The sequence below is a fragment of the Saimiri boliviensis genome, chromosome 3 (assembly GCF_048565385.1).
Source record: "Saimiri boliviensis isolate mSaiBol1 chromosome 3, mSaiBol1.pri, whole genome shotgun sequence".
Classification (NCBI taxonomy): domain Eukaryota; kingdom Metazoa; phylum Chordata; class Mammalia; order Primates; family Cebidae; genus Saimiri; species Saimiri boliviensis.
Window position 1 is genome coordinate 82,112,366 of NC_133451.1, and position 15,519 is coordinate 82,127,884.

Consider the following 15,519-nt stretch of genomic DNA (forward strand, 5'->3'; position numbering starts at 1 on the left):
ATGCATACCTGGATGCTACTAAGTCTCAGGGTTAAAAGGAAAGACAGACTGGAACATAGGGTGCTGAAATTTGAGCCTGGAAACAAGGAAGTCATTCTGCAGTTTTACTAAGAAAACTTAATCTATGGGGCTAGTCTACCATCTGGTGACCATCTGGTGTCTATGTGTCAAAAACTGCCCAGGTATTTCTAAACACTTCAGAATGCCATCAGAAGCTACAGCAAATTGTAGCTCTTTCTGAAACTTAAAAAAAAAAAAAAAAAAAAAGGATCTGACCTGGGTGTGATTTTTTGAGTAGTTAAGGTGATAATAAGGAAGAAGATATTTCTCATTTTGTATGCTTTAGCAAATAAAATGTCCCCATGGAATACAGTAGCAACTTGAAATACAAATATGTACAATTCCCATATGATATATGCATTTTCTATATAGTGAAATCAAAATTTAAATTGCAGCATTCTGTAAATTATATAATTGACAATATTTGATTATTACAAAAGGTTTTGTACAAGCACCAGCAGAATAACTTAGAAATTCATGAATTCTAAAAATTCTAAAACCCCAGAAATATGCACATTTCCCCAATGATTTTATTTCAGTGTTATTTATTAATACTATTGTGTTATAACAACCATTTCTACAGTTTAAGGATTCACAAACACTTATAAACCAAGCTTCAACCAAGCTTTTCCACCAGCACTTTCAGCAACTATGCTGAAACAGAAACTCCAGAATTACTAAACGAAAATAGAAATATAAAACAGAAAAATATCACACACATACTCAAAAGTAATAAATTAATGGTTACTTCAATTCTTTCTCAAGCTAGCCATAAGATTTTTCTAAGAACTACAATTAAGCATTCATATTTAACTCTTCAGGAACAAGAAAGTTTAAAACGCTTGAAAGTGCTATACTGTAAATCAAGTTGACTTAAAGGATGCATTCAGCATGCATCTTTCACCTTTTATGGAAACTAAAGTGCACAAATATGCTGAATGCCATCCCAAATCCTGTCTAATACCCATCTGAGTAGACAGGAAGTTAAATAACAAAATTTCCCCCACCTCCTAGGAAGTAAAAACAAGTTACACAAACATCTCATCAGAACAAGGTGGGTAAAGGCCTCTCCTAAAAACTGGCAGTAAACACAGAAGACAGAAGAAGGCCTATACTTACACAGATGGCTAGAGCTCCTGCCCCCATTCTCTCAGGAAGCCTCTGGAAGAACTGAGAAAAACCAGATGAAAATATTAAAATGACAGCAAAATACTAAAATTCCATTCAGCAGATAGGCTTTGATGTGAAAAACAGCTCCCAATCCAAAGGCACCACGGTAAGCAAAGAGTAGCTTCTAACATTTTAGGAAGAGTGGTTTTGCTTCTCTTTCGGCTGAACCCACATGGTTGGAAGGACTGCCTGGAGTTGAAATCTGATCCACAGCCTCAGTGCTGGCAAATAGCGGGAGTCACGTGACACGGGTCTTAAGTTGCTGACATCTTTTTCTTAAACCTGACTCCCTAGATCCCACACGCAGGCTTCTTCTGCTCAGAAAACTGTCAGTCACCTGGTGGTATTCATTAATAGGATCAACGGTGCATGAAGTGAAAACACAGACTTGCTTCCCAGACTCCACACAGCTCTAAGAAAAATTTATGTATTCAGACTCAGGTTTAAAACTGCAAGCACATTATTCAGTTTTTCTGAGGCCGTTTTCTCTTCTACGCCCCTAGAAACCAGCTAAATAAATTCTACCAAAATTTTCTTCCTTCCATCCTATTCCATCAGAATTGTTTTTTTTTCTTTTGATATTAGGAAACCAGTATACACACACAAACACACACACACACACACACACACACACACACACACAAACTGAATATATATACTAATATATATATATTTCTTTTTTTTAATTATACTTTAAGTTCTGGGGTACATGTGCAGAACATGCAGATTTGTTACATAGGTACACACGTGCCATGGTGATTTGCTACACCCATCAACCGTCATCTACATGAGGTATTTCTCCTAATGCTATCCCTTCCCTTAGCCCTCCACCCCCTGAAAAGCCTTGGTGTGTGATGTTCCCCTCCCTGTGTCCATGTGTTGTCACTGTTCAACTCCCACTCATGAGTGAGAACACACGGTGTTTGGTTTTCTGTTCTTGTGTCAGTTTGCTGAGAATGATGGTTTCCAGCTTCATCCATGTCCCTGCAAAGGACATGAACTCATCCTGTTTTATGGTTGAATAGTTCCAGAATTGTTTTAAATAAAATGCTCTATTTTATGTAGCTGTTACTACTTCTAATTACATTTGAGTTGTCTTATAAAAATATGATAATAAACAACGTACTTCTAGATAGCCGTAATTCTACATATGTGATTTGCAGTCTGAAAAGTTAACTTCTAACTGACTTTTCAATAACTTTCTATTCTACATGCTGCCACTAGAAAATTTGTTAGATTTTAAAATTTCCAAATATCTGAACTAATAGCTAAAATAGCCACTTCAGGTAAGCCAAGAGGAAACTGCCCTATTTTTGTTTTTGTTACCATTTTTCTGTCAGTTTTTCTTTTGCTGCATCTATTGCCCTGTCCTCTAAGTTCCCTCTCCTCACCTTCCACCCCTCAATAGGCCCTAGTGTATGCTGTTCCCTTCTCTGTGTCTATGTGCTCTCAATGTTCAACTCCCACTTATGAATGAGAACATGTAGTGTTTGGTTTTCTGTTCCTGTATTAGTTTGCTGAGGATGACGGCTTCCAGCTATATCCATGTCCCTGCAAAGGACATGATCTTGTTCTTTTTTATGGCTACATAGTATTCCATGGTGTATATGTACCATATTTTCTTAACCAGTCTATCATTGGTAGGCATTTGGGTTGGTTCCATGTGTTTGTTATTGTAAATGGTGCTGTGATAAACATACATGTGCATGTGTCTTTATAGCAGCACATTCCTTTGGGTCTATACTCAGTAATGGGATTGCAGGGTCAAATGATATTTCTGGTTCTAGATCTGGGAGGAACTGCCACACTGTCTTCCACAATGGTTGAACTAATTTACACTCCCACCAACAGTGTAAAAGCATTCCTATTTCTCCACAGCCTTGCCAGCATCTATTGTTTCCAGATGTTTTAATAATTGCCCTTCTGACTGGCATGAGATGGTATCTCATTTCTGTTTTATTTGGATTTCTCTAATGAACAGTGATGTTGAGCTATTTTTCATGTTTTTGGAGCACATAAATGTCTTCTTTTGAGAAGTGTCTGTCATATCCTTTGCCCACTTTTTGATGGGGTTGTCTTTTTCTTGAAAATTTGTTTAAGTTTCTTAAAGATTCTAAATATGAGACCTTTGTCAGATGGGTAGATGGCAAAATTGTCTCCTATTCTGTAGGTTGCCTGTTCACTCTGATGAAAGTTTCTTTTGCTGTGCAGAAGTTCTTTACTTTAATTAGATCTCATTTGTCAATTTTGGCTTTTGTTGCCTTTGCTTTTGGCATTTTTGTCATGAAATTTTTGCCTATGCCTATGCCCTGAATGGTACTGCCTAGGTTTTCTTCTAGGGTTTTTATGGTTTTGGGTTTTACATTTAAGTCTTTAATCCATCTTGAGTTTATTTTTGTATAAGGTGTAATGAAGGGGCCCAGTTTCCGTTTTCTGAATATGGCTAGCCAGTTTTCCCAGCACCATTTACTGAATAGGAGATCACATTCCCATTGCTTGTTTTTGTCAGGTTTGTTGAAGATCAGATGGTTGTAGATTTGTGGTGTTATTTCTGAGGTCTCTGTTCTGTTCCATGGTCTGCATGTCTGTTTTGGTACCATTACTGTGCTGTTTTCATTACTGTAGCCTTGTAGTTTGAAGACAGGTAGCATGATGCCTTCAGATAGTTTGAAGTCAGATAGTTTGAAGTCAGGTAGCATGATGCCTTCAGCTTTTTTTTTTTTTTTTGCTTAGGATTTTCTTGGCTATGTAAGGTCTTCTTGGATTCTGTAAGAAATTTAAAATAGTTTTTTTCTAATTCTTGAAGAATGTCAGAGGTAGTCTGATGGGAATAGCATTGAATCTACAGATTACTTTGGGCAGTAGAGCCATTTTCATGATATTGATTCTTCCTATCCATGAGAACAGAATGTTTTTCCATTTGCTTGTGTCCTCTCTTATTTTGTTGAGCAGTGGTTTGCAGTTCTCCTTGAAGAGGTCCCTCATATCCCTTGATAGCTGTATTCCCAGGTATATTGTTCTCTTTGTAGTGATTATGTTCACTCATGATTTGCTCTCTGTCTGACTATTGCTGGTGTAAAGGAATGCTTGTAGGCTGAGATGATGGGGTTTTGTAAATATAAAATCATGTCATCTGTGAACAAAGACAACTTGATTTCTTCTCTTCCTATTTGAATACCCTTTTTTATGTTCTCCTGTGTGATTGCCCTGGCCAGAACTTCCAATACTGTGTTGAATAGGAGTGGTGAGAGAGGGCGGTCCTTGTCTTGTGCCTGTTTTCAAAGGGAATGCTTTTGACTTTTGCCCATTCAATATGATACTGGCTGTGGATTTGTCATAAATAGCTTTTATTATTTTGAGACATATTCCACTTAGTTTATTGAGATATTTTAACATGAAGGCATGCTGAATTTTATCCAAGGCCTTTTCTGCATCTATTGAGATAATCATGTGGTTTTTGTCTTTGGTTCTGTTTATGTGATGGATTACATTTATTGATTTGTGTATGTCGAACCAGTCTTGCATCCCACAGATGAAGCTGACTTGATCATGGTGGTAAGTTTTTGATGTGCTGCTGAACTCAGTTTGCCAGTATTTTATTGAGGATTTTCACATCAATGTTCATCAGGGGTAGTGGCCTGAAGTTTTCCTTTTTTTGTTGTGTCTCTTCCCAGTTTGAGTATCAGGATGATGCTGGCTTCATAAAATGAGTTAGAGAGGAGTCCTTCCTTTTCAATTGTTTGGAATAGTTTCAGAAGGAATGATACCAGCTCCTCTTTGTATTTCTGGTAGAATTAAGCTATAAATCCATCTGGTCCTGGGCTTTTTTGTTTGTTTGTTTGTTGGTTGGTTGGTTGGTTGGTTGGTAGGCTATTAATTACTGACTCAATTTCAGGCTTATTGTTGGTCTATGGAAGGATTCAACTTCTTCTTGATTTAGTCTTGGTAGAGTGTATATGTCCAGAAATTTATCCATTTCTTCTAGATTTTCTAGTTTATTTGCATAGAGGTGTTCATAGTATTCTCTGATGGTAGTTTGTGTTTCCATGGAGTCAGTGGTGATATTTCCTTTATCATTTTTTATTATGTCTATTTGATTCTTCTCTGTTTTCTTCTTTATGAGTCTAGCCAGTGGTCTATTTTGTTATTTTTTAAAAAATAAACAAGCTCCTGGATTCGTTTATTTTTTTGGAGGGTTTTTTTGTGTTTCCAGCTCCTTCAATTCTTCTCTGATCTTTGTTATTTCTTGTCTTCTGCTAGTTTTTTGTTTACTTTCCTCTCACTTCTCTAGCTCTTTTAATTGCGATGTTAGGGTGTCAATTTGAGATCTTTATAGCTTTCTGATGTGGGCATTTAGTGTTATAAATTTCCCTCTTAATACTGCTTTAGCTGTGTCTCAGAGATTTTGGTACATTGTCTCTTTGTTCTCATTGGTTTCAAAAAAATTCTTGATTTCTTCCTTAATTTCATTATTTACCCAGAAGTCTTTCAGGAGCAGACTGTTTAATTTCATTAAAATGGGTGGTTTTGAGTGAGTTTCCTAATCCTGAATTCTAATTTTATTGCAGTGAGAGACTGTTTATGATTTCCGTTTTTTGCATTTGCTGAGGAGTGTTTTATTTCCAATTATGTGGTTGATTTCAGAAAAGGTGCCATGTGGCATTGAGAAGAATTTACATTCTGTTGATTTGGGGTAAAGAGTTCTGTTGACATCTACTAGGTACACTTGATTCAGAGCTGAGCTCAAATCCTGATTAGGCTTGTTAATTTTCTGTCTCATTGATCTGTCTAATACTGACAGTGGGACGTTAAAGTCTCCCACTATTATTGTGTAGGAGTCTGAGTCACTTAGTAGGTCTCTAAGAACTTGTTTTATGAATCTGGGTGCTCCTGTATTGAGTGCATATATATTCAGAACAGTTAGCTCTTCTTGTTGAATTGTTCCCTCTACCATTATGTAATGTCCTTACCTTTTTTAACTTTGTTGGTTTAAAGTCAGTTTTGTCAGAGACTAGGATTGCAACCCCTGCTTTTTTTTTTCTTTCCATTTGCTTGGTAAATTTTCCTCCATTACTTTATTTTGAGCCCTGTGTCTTTTTGCACATAAGATGGGTCTTCTGAATACAGCACACTGATGAGTCTTGACTCCTTATCCAATTTGCCAGTTTGTGTCTTTTAATTAGGACATTTAGCCGATTTACATTTTTTTTGTAATTATTATACTTTATGTTCTGGGGTACATGTGCAGAACATGCAGGCTTGTTACACAGTTATAAATGTGCCATGGTGGTTGGCTGCATCCATCACCCTGTCATCTATGTTAAGTATTTCTCCTAATGTTCTCTCTCCCCTAGCCCCTCACCCACTGACAGATCCTGGTGTGTGATGTTCCCCTCCCTGTGTCCATGCTCTCATTGTTCAACTCCCACTTGTAAGTGAGAACATGCAGTGTTTGCTTTTCTGTCCTGGGTGTTAGTTTGCTGAGAATGATGGCTTCCAGCTTCCTCCATGTCCCTGCAAAAAACATGAACTCACCATTTTGATGGCTGCATAGTATTCCATGGTGTACATGTGTCACATTTTCTTTATTCAGTCTATCACTGATGGGCATTTGGGTTGGTTCCAAGTCTTCGCTATTCTGAACAGTGCTGCAATAAACATATGTGTGCATGTGTCTTTATAACAGAACAATTTATAATTCTCTGGGTATATACCCAGTAATGGGATTTCTGGGTCAAATGGTATTTCTAGTTCTAGATCCCTGAGGAATTGCCAGACTGTCTTCCACAATGTTAAACTAATTTATACTCGCACCAACAGTATAAAAGCATTACTATTTGTCCACATCCTCTCTAGCATCTGTTGTCTCCTAACTTTTTAGTAATCATTATTCTAACTGGCATGAGATGGTATATCATGGTAGTTTTGATTTGTATTTCTCTAATGACCAGTGATGAGATGGTATATCATGGTAGTTTTAATGACCATGAGATGGTATATCATGGTAGTTTTTATTTGTATTTCTCTAATGACCAGTGTTTGTTGGCTGTCTCCTTTTGAGAACTGTCTGTTCATATCCTTTGCTCACTTTTTGATGGGGTTGTTTTCTTCTTGTAAATTTGTCAAAGTTCTTTGTAGATTATGGATATTAGCCCTTTGTCAAATGGGTAGATTGCAAAAATCGTCTCCCATTCTGTAGGTTGCCTGTTCACTCTGACGATAGTTTCTTTTGTTGTGTAGAAGCTCTTTAGTTTAATTAGATCCCATTTGTCTAATTTCAGCCCATTTCCATTTAAAGTTAGTATTGTTATGTGTGAATTTTATCCTGTCATCAAGGTGCTATTTGGTTATTTTGTGCACTAGTTAATGCAGTTTCTTCATAGTGTCATTGGTCTTTGTATTTTGAGTTTTATTTTTTTTGTTGTTGTTGTTTCCCAGTGGCTGGTACTAGTTTTTCCTTTCCACATTTACTGCTTCTTTCAGGAGCTCTTACAGGGCAGGCCTGATGGTAACAAAATCCCATAGCACATGCTTGTCTGGAAAGGATTTTATTTTTCCTTTGCTTATGAAGCTTAGTTTGGCTGGATATGAAATTCTATGTTGAAAATTCTTTTTTTGAAGAATGTTTAATATTGGCCCCCAATCTCTTCTGGCTATATTATAGAGTTTCTGCCGAGAGGTCTGCTGTTAGTCTGATGAGCTTCCTTTTGTAGACGACCTGGCCTTTCTCTTTGGCTGCCCTTAACAGTTTTTCCTTCACTTTGACCTTTGAGAATCTGATGATTATGTGTCTTGGGGTTGATGTTTTCATGGAGTATCTTAATGGTGTTCTATGTATTTCCTGAATGTGCATGTTGGCCTGTCTTTCTAGCTTGGGGAAGTTCTCCTGGATGATATCCTGAAGTGTGTTTTCCAGCTTGTTTCCATTCTCCTCATCTCCTTCTGGTGCTCCAATCAATCACAGGTTCAGTCTTTCTATAAAGTCCCATATTTCTTGGCGGCTTTCTTCATTCCCTTTCATTATTTTTCCCTCTATTCTTGTCTGCATGTCTTATTTCAGCAAGACGGTCTTCAAACTCTGATATCCTTTTTTCCACTTAGTAAATTTAGCTGCTGATTCTTGTGTATACTTCACAAAGTTCTCGTGCTGTGTTTTTCAGCTCCACTTATGTTCCTCTCTAAACTGGTTATTCTAGTTAGCAATTCCTCTAGCCTTTTATCAAGGTTTCTTTGCATTTGGCTAGAACATGCTCCTTTAGCTCATCATAGTTTTTTATTACTCATCTTCTGAAGCCTACTTCCGTCAATTCATTCATCTCATCCTGCATCCAGTGTTGTACCCTTGATGGAGAGAGACTGTGATCATTTGGAGAAGCAGCACTCTTGCCTTTTGGGTTTTAAGCATTTTTTGTTGTTGTTGATTCTTTCTTTTCTTTGTGAGTTTGTCTAGTTTCGGTCTTCGAGGCTGCTGACCCTTGGATGGGTTGTTTTTGTGTGTTTTTTTTGGGGGGGGGGAGGGGGCTTTTTGTTGTTGTTCATGATGCTGTTGTTGCTTTCTGCTTGCTTTTCTTTCAATAGCCAGGTCCCTTTTCTGTAAGGCTGCTGCAGTTTTCTGAGGGTTTGCTTCAGGCCTTATTCATCTAATTTGCTCCCATGCCTGGAGATGTCACTCAAAGAGGTTGGAGAGCAGGAAAGATAGGTGCTTTCTCCTTCTTCTGGGACCTCTGACCTCAAGGGGCACCAACCTGATGCCAGTAGGATCACTCCTGTATAGGGTATCTGATAACCCCTATTGGAGGCTCTCACCCAGTTGGGTGGAATGGGGAGCAGGACCCATTTAATAAAGCCCTTTGTCCCTTGGTGGAGCGAGTGTATTTTGCTGAGGTGAAATCCATGTGTCTGGGTTGCCTGGATTCCTCAGAACTACCAGGAGGAGCAGCTAAGTTTGCTAGTCCATAGAGACCATTTCCACCCCTCCCCTCTGTGGGCTCAAGCCCTCGGGAGATCCAAAATTTCCCTTAACTTCTGTCTGGAGTTATTGGAGACCCTACAGGGAAGACCCGCCCACTGAGAAAGGATGGGTCAGGGTTAGACCTGAAGAGGTACTCTGGCTACCAACTGCCACAGCTGGTGTGTTGCACTGTGGGGACAAGTCTTGGGACCCAAGCTATCCAGCCTCCCTGGATCCAGCAGGGGAAAAGCCAGGCTGGAGTTCTCGAAATGGAATGCTACCCTTCCCTGGACCAGGGAACTTTGCACGTCAGGCAGTGAGAGTCCCAGTACTGGCTGCTGCCCCTCCCCCAAGGAGGTCAAATGGCTTAGACAGCAGGCAGCAGGCAGCCTATGCTGGACGACCCGCCCCTCACCCCAGGAATTTGGTAGGCCTAATCAGATCCAGCTGAGAGGCTGTAAGAATCTGTGCATTCTGGGGTGGGACATCAGGCCCGGCCCTGTGGGTTTGCCAGTGGGACCTTCTGATCCGTGGGTTACACAGTTCTGTGGAAAAAGCGAAGTTTCCTCAGCTGGGTAGTGAGGACACTCACTGCCTCCCTTGGCTGCCGGGGAGGGAGTTCTGCTTCCCCGTGTGGCTCTCAGGTTGGCTGCGGGACCACACTGCTCTTCCTTCTCTCTGTGGGTCTCTCCAGCCGTCCAGTCAATTTTGGTGAGAGAACCGGGATATCTTTCAATTTTTTAAAAAATATATCCGGCAGACTTAGAGAATGCTGAATAATATGACATGTGAAGTTACACCTACCCCAACTTTAAAATGCTTTAAATTGTACCAGTAACAAAGGCATACTAAAGTTATATCCGAGGAGAAATAGGTGAAAGAAAAAGGGAAAACCCAAAACAGCTCCCATTTCAATACTTCCCCTCATATCTAATATTCCTTGTGTATCTACAGCCAAACAGTACTCCCTGCAACAGAGCCAAGAACCAAAGCATGCCAAGCAACACACAGGACAACAGAGTACATTTCATTTCTATTCATGTATGCAAAACACTGGGCAGGCTCTACTTCCACAACACAGAATAACACAATCCAAATCCCATAAAAGGGAATGGGGATGTGAATATGGATATAATCTTCTCCATTAATAAAAAGAAAAAAAAAAGTTTCTTCTCCCTTCATCTAGATTGTATCACTTATGCTTCCCATTTACCCATTAGAACACTTGGCTTATTATTAAAGAACATTATCATTACAGAAATTTCTCTAATATTTAAAAACTTTGTCTTCTTTTTCTGATTACAAAAGTAACATGTCCACCATAAAAAATAAAGCCTAAAGATTAGGTCACCTCCTAAAACCATAAAAAAACCCTAGAAGAAAACCTAGGTAATACCATTGAGGACACAGGCATGAGCAAAGACTTCATGACTAAAACACCAAGAGCAATGGCAACAAAAGCCAAAACTGACAAATCAGATCTAATTAAACTAAAGAGCTTCTGCACAGCCAAAGAAACTATCATGAGCGTGAACAGGCAACCTACAGAATGGGAGACAATTTTTGTGATCTACCCATCAGACAACGGGCTAGTATCCAGAATCTACAAAGAATTTAAACAAATTTACAAGAAAATAACAAGCAACCCCATCAAAAAGTGGGTGAAGGATATGAACTTCTCAAATAAAGACATTTACGTGTCCAACAAACATGAAAAAAAGCTCATCATCACTGGTCATTAGAAAAATACAAATCAAAACCACAACGAGATACCATCTCACACCAGTTAGAATGATGATCATTAAAAAGTCAGGACACAACAGATGCTGGAGAGGATGTGGAAAAATAGGAATGCTTTTACACTGCTAGTGGGAGTGTAAATTAGTTCAACCATTTTGGAAGACAGTGTGGTGATTCCTCAGGGATCTAGAACTAGAAATACCATTTGACCCAGAAATCCCATTACTGGGTATATACCTAAAGGATTATAAATCATTCTACTATAAAGACACATACACATGTATGTTTACTGCAGCACTGTTTACTATAGCAAAGGCTTGGAACCAACTCAAATGCCCATCAATGATAGACTGGATAAAGAAAATGTGGCACAGATATGCCATGGAATACTATGTAGCCATCAAAAACGATCAGTTCATGTCCTTTGCAGGGATCTGGATGAAGCTGGAAACCATCATCCTTAGCAAACTAACACAGGAACAGAAAACCAAACACTGTATGTTCTCACTCATAAGTGGAAGTTGAAAATGAGAACATATAGACACAGGGAGGAGAACATCATACACTGGGGCCTGTCAGTGGGTGGGGAATAGGGGAGGGATAGCATTAGGGGAAATACCTAATGTAGGTGACAGATTGATGGGTGCAGCAAACTACCATGGCATGTGTATACCTATGTAACAAACCTGCACTTTCTACATATGTATCTCAGAACTTAAAACAACAACAACAAAAAAGGTTAGGTCACCTATAAGCTCATTACCCAATCAATATTTTTACTGACGTTGGGCTAGGCGCTAAGCTACATGTTCTACAGACACTGATATGAAAGACATGATACCTTCTCTCATATCAGTCCAATGGGAGATGGGAGGAATAAAAACAAAAAACTCTTGGACAGGCTCAGTGGCTTACACTTGTAATGTCAGTACTTTGGGAGGCCAAGGTGGGTGGATCATGAGGTCAGGAGTTCAAGACTAGCCTGGCCAAGATGGTGAAACCCCATCTCTACTAAAAACTACAGAAATCAGCCAGGTGCGGTGGTGTGCACCTGTAATCCCAGCTACATGGGAGGCTAAGGCAGGAGAATTGCTTGAACCCAGGCAGCAGAGGTTACAGTGAGCCAAGATCGTGCCACTGCACTCCAGCCTGAGCAACAGAGTGAGATTCTATCTCAAAAAAAAAAAAAAAAAGAAAGAAAAAAGAAAAGAAAAGAAAAAAGAAAGAAAGAAAAAAACTCTTTACAATTAGTAAATGCAGATAACAGGATTCAGGACATGCTACTCCAAAATATGGCACGTTGGCATTTTGGATAATTTAAGATGAAGAAATCTGAGAAAACTGCAGAGACAGGAAGGTCATCATCAGCTTCTCCCATGCTTTTCCGCTGAAATATATCATAGACCTTAGAAAGGATTTTTTGACCTCTCCTGAAGCAGTCATAAGACCCTTATGTGAGAGGTGTCCTCCCTATACCTGAAGGAAAGGAACATCCTTATCTCTGAAGATAAAGAGTCACAGAGATCTGAACAAACAAGGCTTCCTAAATTTCCCCCAGCTTATTACCATTATACCCCCTTTGTCCTGTCATAGTTCTCCATGATTGTCCAACACTTCATCAAACCTAGCATAAAAATACGCAAGTTCAATCATTTATTCGGGTCTTTATATTCTTATGGAGGCTCCCATATCACATAAAATTTATTAAATAAATGTTTATGTTTTTCTCTTGTTAATGTGTCTTTTGTTACAGGGACCTCAGCCATAAACCTAGGATTAGTGAGAAAGAGATATCTTTCCTCCCCTACATAGATCTGTTATAAAGAAGCAAACATAGTGAAAAAGAGTAACACAGGACACCCTCAACGACTAACATATCTACTTCCTATGTATTTTCTATGCTTGTTAAAAAACATAATTCAGATCTAACTTATAATTTTATATCCCAACTTTTTTTCATTTAACATTGCATCAGAAGCATGCATGCTCCCATGTTGTTAATAACACTATCAGCAAATTAAATCAGAAGTGGTATTGCTTTTTGTACACACAGCAGTTTCCTTAGTCATTCTCTTATTTTTAGACATTTACACAGTTTCTTATCTTATCTATGTCTGACAGTAAGTAATGCTTTGTCCTTGCTCTGATTATTTTCTAGTAAAGATTCCTGAAAGTGAAATTTCAGGAATACAAAGAGCATGATGTGGGCCAGCACTCCTGACATGCACTGGCTCCGGCAGTTTCTATACTGCAACCTACCCACCCAAGTAGGAATATTCTGTAACATATTTCCTGATATTTCATAATATTTAGTAAGTGAAAATGGTTTCACTATTTTAAACTTACATTCTTTATTTTCAGTAAAATTAAAGATATGAAAAATCCTTATTAGCCATTTATATTTTCTGTTAAGTGTTTTTGATTCATTTTTTCTCCATTTATCAACTGGAATCTCATCACAGTCTCATAGTCTCTTTTATAGGATGTTAAGTGAACCTAAATTTTCCCTGAGAAAGCCTCCAGACTCACAAACTGGAGTTCTTAGGAATAAACCACAACCCACCTTTGTAGGTAAACAAGCTGAAAACCTAACTTAGGAGTATGCATCTGTAACAATAGCTGGGTCTCAGCCAATCCCAGCAGCCATACCTTAACCATTTTCAGAAATATGGGCTAACCTTACCAGAGACAACTTAAAATTAAGATAGCCACAATGGGGAAGTTTTAATTGGGATAGCATTATTTATTTGAAAGGTATATTAGAAAAAAAACCCAAAAACCCACAAAAACAATGGGCTATATAATTTAATGGGTATGCAGAGCAACTACAAGGCTAAATAAATTTAAAACTGCCTCATTAAAAGATTCTTTGCAAAAAAAAAAAAAATGAAAAGCTTAAGCAACAAACAGAAGAGGACTATACTCTGCATGAACTAACTCCAGCCATTCCCTCTTTATCCAACTCTACCTAAATACTCGGAGTTTCCACTAACCTTTTTGCTAAATTACCCTTTCACCCTGAAGATGATGAAAAGAGAAGTTAGATGCTGAACAAAGTAAGACCCTCTAATCAGCCAGGCCTTTCTGCCATAACCTTTACTCACGGTCTAAGCTTAGAACCATGGTAAAGGACTTCCTTCATCCATGGGAAAATCCTCCAAACTTTACTAAGGAATGTAGAATCCTCAGAGGAGCCTATGATCCAGGACTCCCTGACCTTTGCCAGTTTACTCACATGATATTAGGGCTTTACGAAGCATGAAAATGAATCACAGGGGCAGAATGGGATAAATGTAAGGAAGGTATTAAAGATCCCTCCACAACCTCCTCATGAGGAGGGCCAAAATGAGCTAGAAAAATTGCTGAAAACCATCAGATTCTTCTACAAAAAAACTGATTGGTCCATCATACAATCTTGCAGGCAAGAAGGATGACCCAGTTTCAGATTATAGAATTCACTTAGAAACACCATTTGTGAAACACTCTGGGCTCAAAATACAACAAGGAGTATTTCCTACAGGGACTAAAACAGCATTAACTGCTGTATTTAAAAATGCATTCTGTCCTGCTTAATTAAAAAACATAAACTAGCATGGGAAATTACAAATATGACATTGGTGACCTTAGCTGAATATTTTGAGAAGACTCTAGAGCAAGAAAAAACCCAAAAAGCTAATACGCTTATGTCACTCCAACTATAACAGATACCAAGACTAAAGGGACTTTCTCATTTTTATTTTAAACCACAATCAGGAGGTCCTACAATAAGAAATTCTTTACGTGAAGGTGTCTGCCTTCATAGCCAACAACCAGTACACTGGAAAAGAGATTGTCGAGCTTTGTATCACTCCACCAATAAGCCTTCTTTTAGATCACTAGAGAGAGCCCAAGAGATTTTAACTCTCATGATGATAATCACCACTGAAGAGGTTCTAAGGTATTCTCCAGTAAACTGTTCCTAATGATACCCTTGAGTAAAGAAACAAGTTAAAATAAGTGTAGAGTCTTGTACAATCCTGGTGGATACTAGAGCCACCTCATATACCATAAATTCCACTTTAGTATATCAACAAATCCCTCAGAGTAAAAAAGTTATTTCTGTGCTGGAGTTTTGAAACATGCTCAAGAAGTTACCATATCTGAACTTGTCCAATTGACTCTGGGGTCAGTTATTTAAAAACATATATTTTTACATGTGATAATGCTCCAGAAAACTTGCGAGGGCAAGACTTACTTTCAAAGCCAAAAGAGCATATAAAATTCTCCTCTGGCTGGGTGTGATGGCAGATGTCTGTAATCTCAGCACTTTGGGAGGCCGAGGTGGAAGGATTGCTTGAGCCAGGGAGTTCAAGAACAGCCTGGGAAACATAAAAAGACCTTGTCTCAACTAAAAAAAAAAAATGTTCAGAGGGAGACTAATGTTAGAGTTTCCTGACTCTCCTGAACCAGAAATATTATGCTCTTTACAGGCCAAAATTGCTTAAGTTTGAAATTTAGGCTTATAATAATCCTGAACTAGTTTAAACACAGAATGCTTATGGGTGTCTTCCTCAACTGATATAGGAAGGATTAAAAGTGTGGAACTTATAAAAGTTCAA

General features: G+C 38.5%; 1 protein-coding gene across 7 annotated transcripts in view; it reads right to left on the reverse strand.

The window, feature by feature from the left end:
* The window catches only part of FAM13A (family with sequence similarity 13 member A), a 367,080-nt gene that overhangs the window by 314,658 nt on the left and 36,903 nt on the right, over positions 1-15,519 (reverse strand). For 4 of the 7 annotated variants that reach the window (XM_074396431.1, XM_074396429.1, XM_074396428.1 and 1 more), the window contains exon 1: positions 1,180-1,308. The exons of 1 other annotated variant lie outside the window; for it this stretch is intronic. In XM_074396431.1, the coding sequence (XP_074252532.1) occupies positions 1,180-1,206 (27 nt within the window). In that variant the 5' untranslated portion in view covers positions 1,207-1,308. Of the gene's footprint in view, positions 1-1,179; positions 1,625-15,519 lie in introns of those variants that run through there. 2 more of the 7 variants (XM_010334792.3, XM_074396438.1) reach the window with 2 other exon arrangements.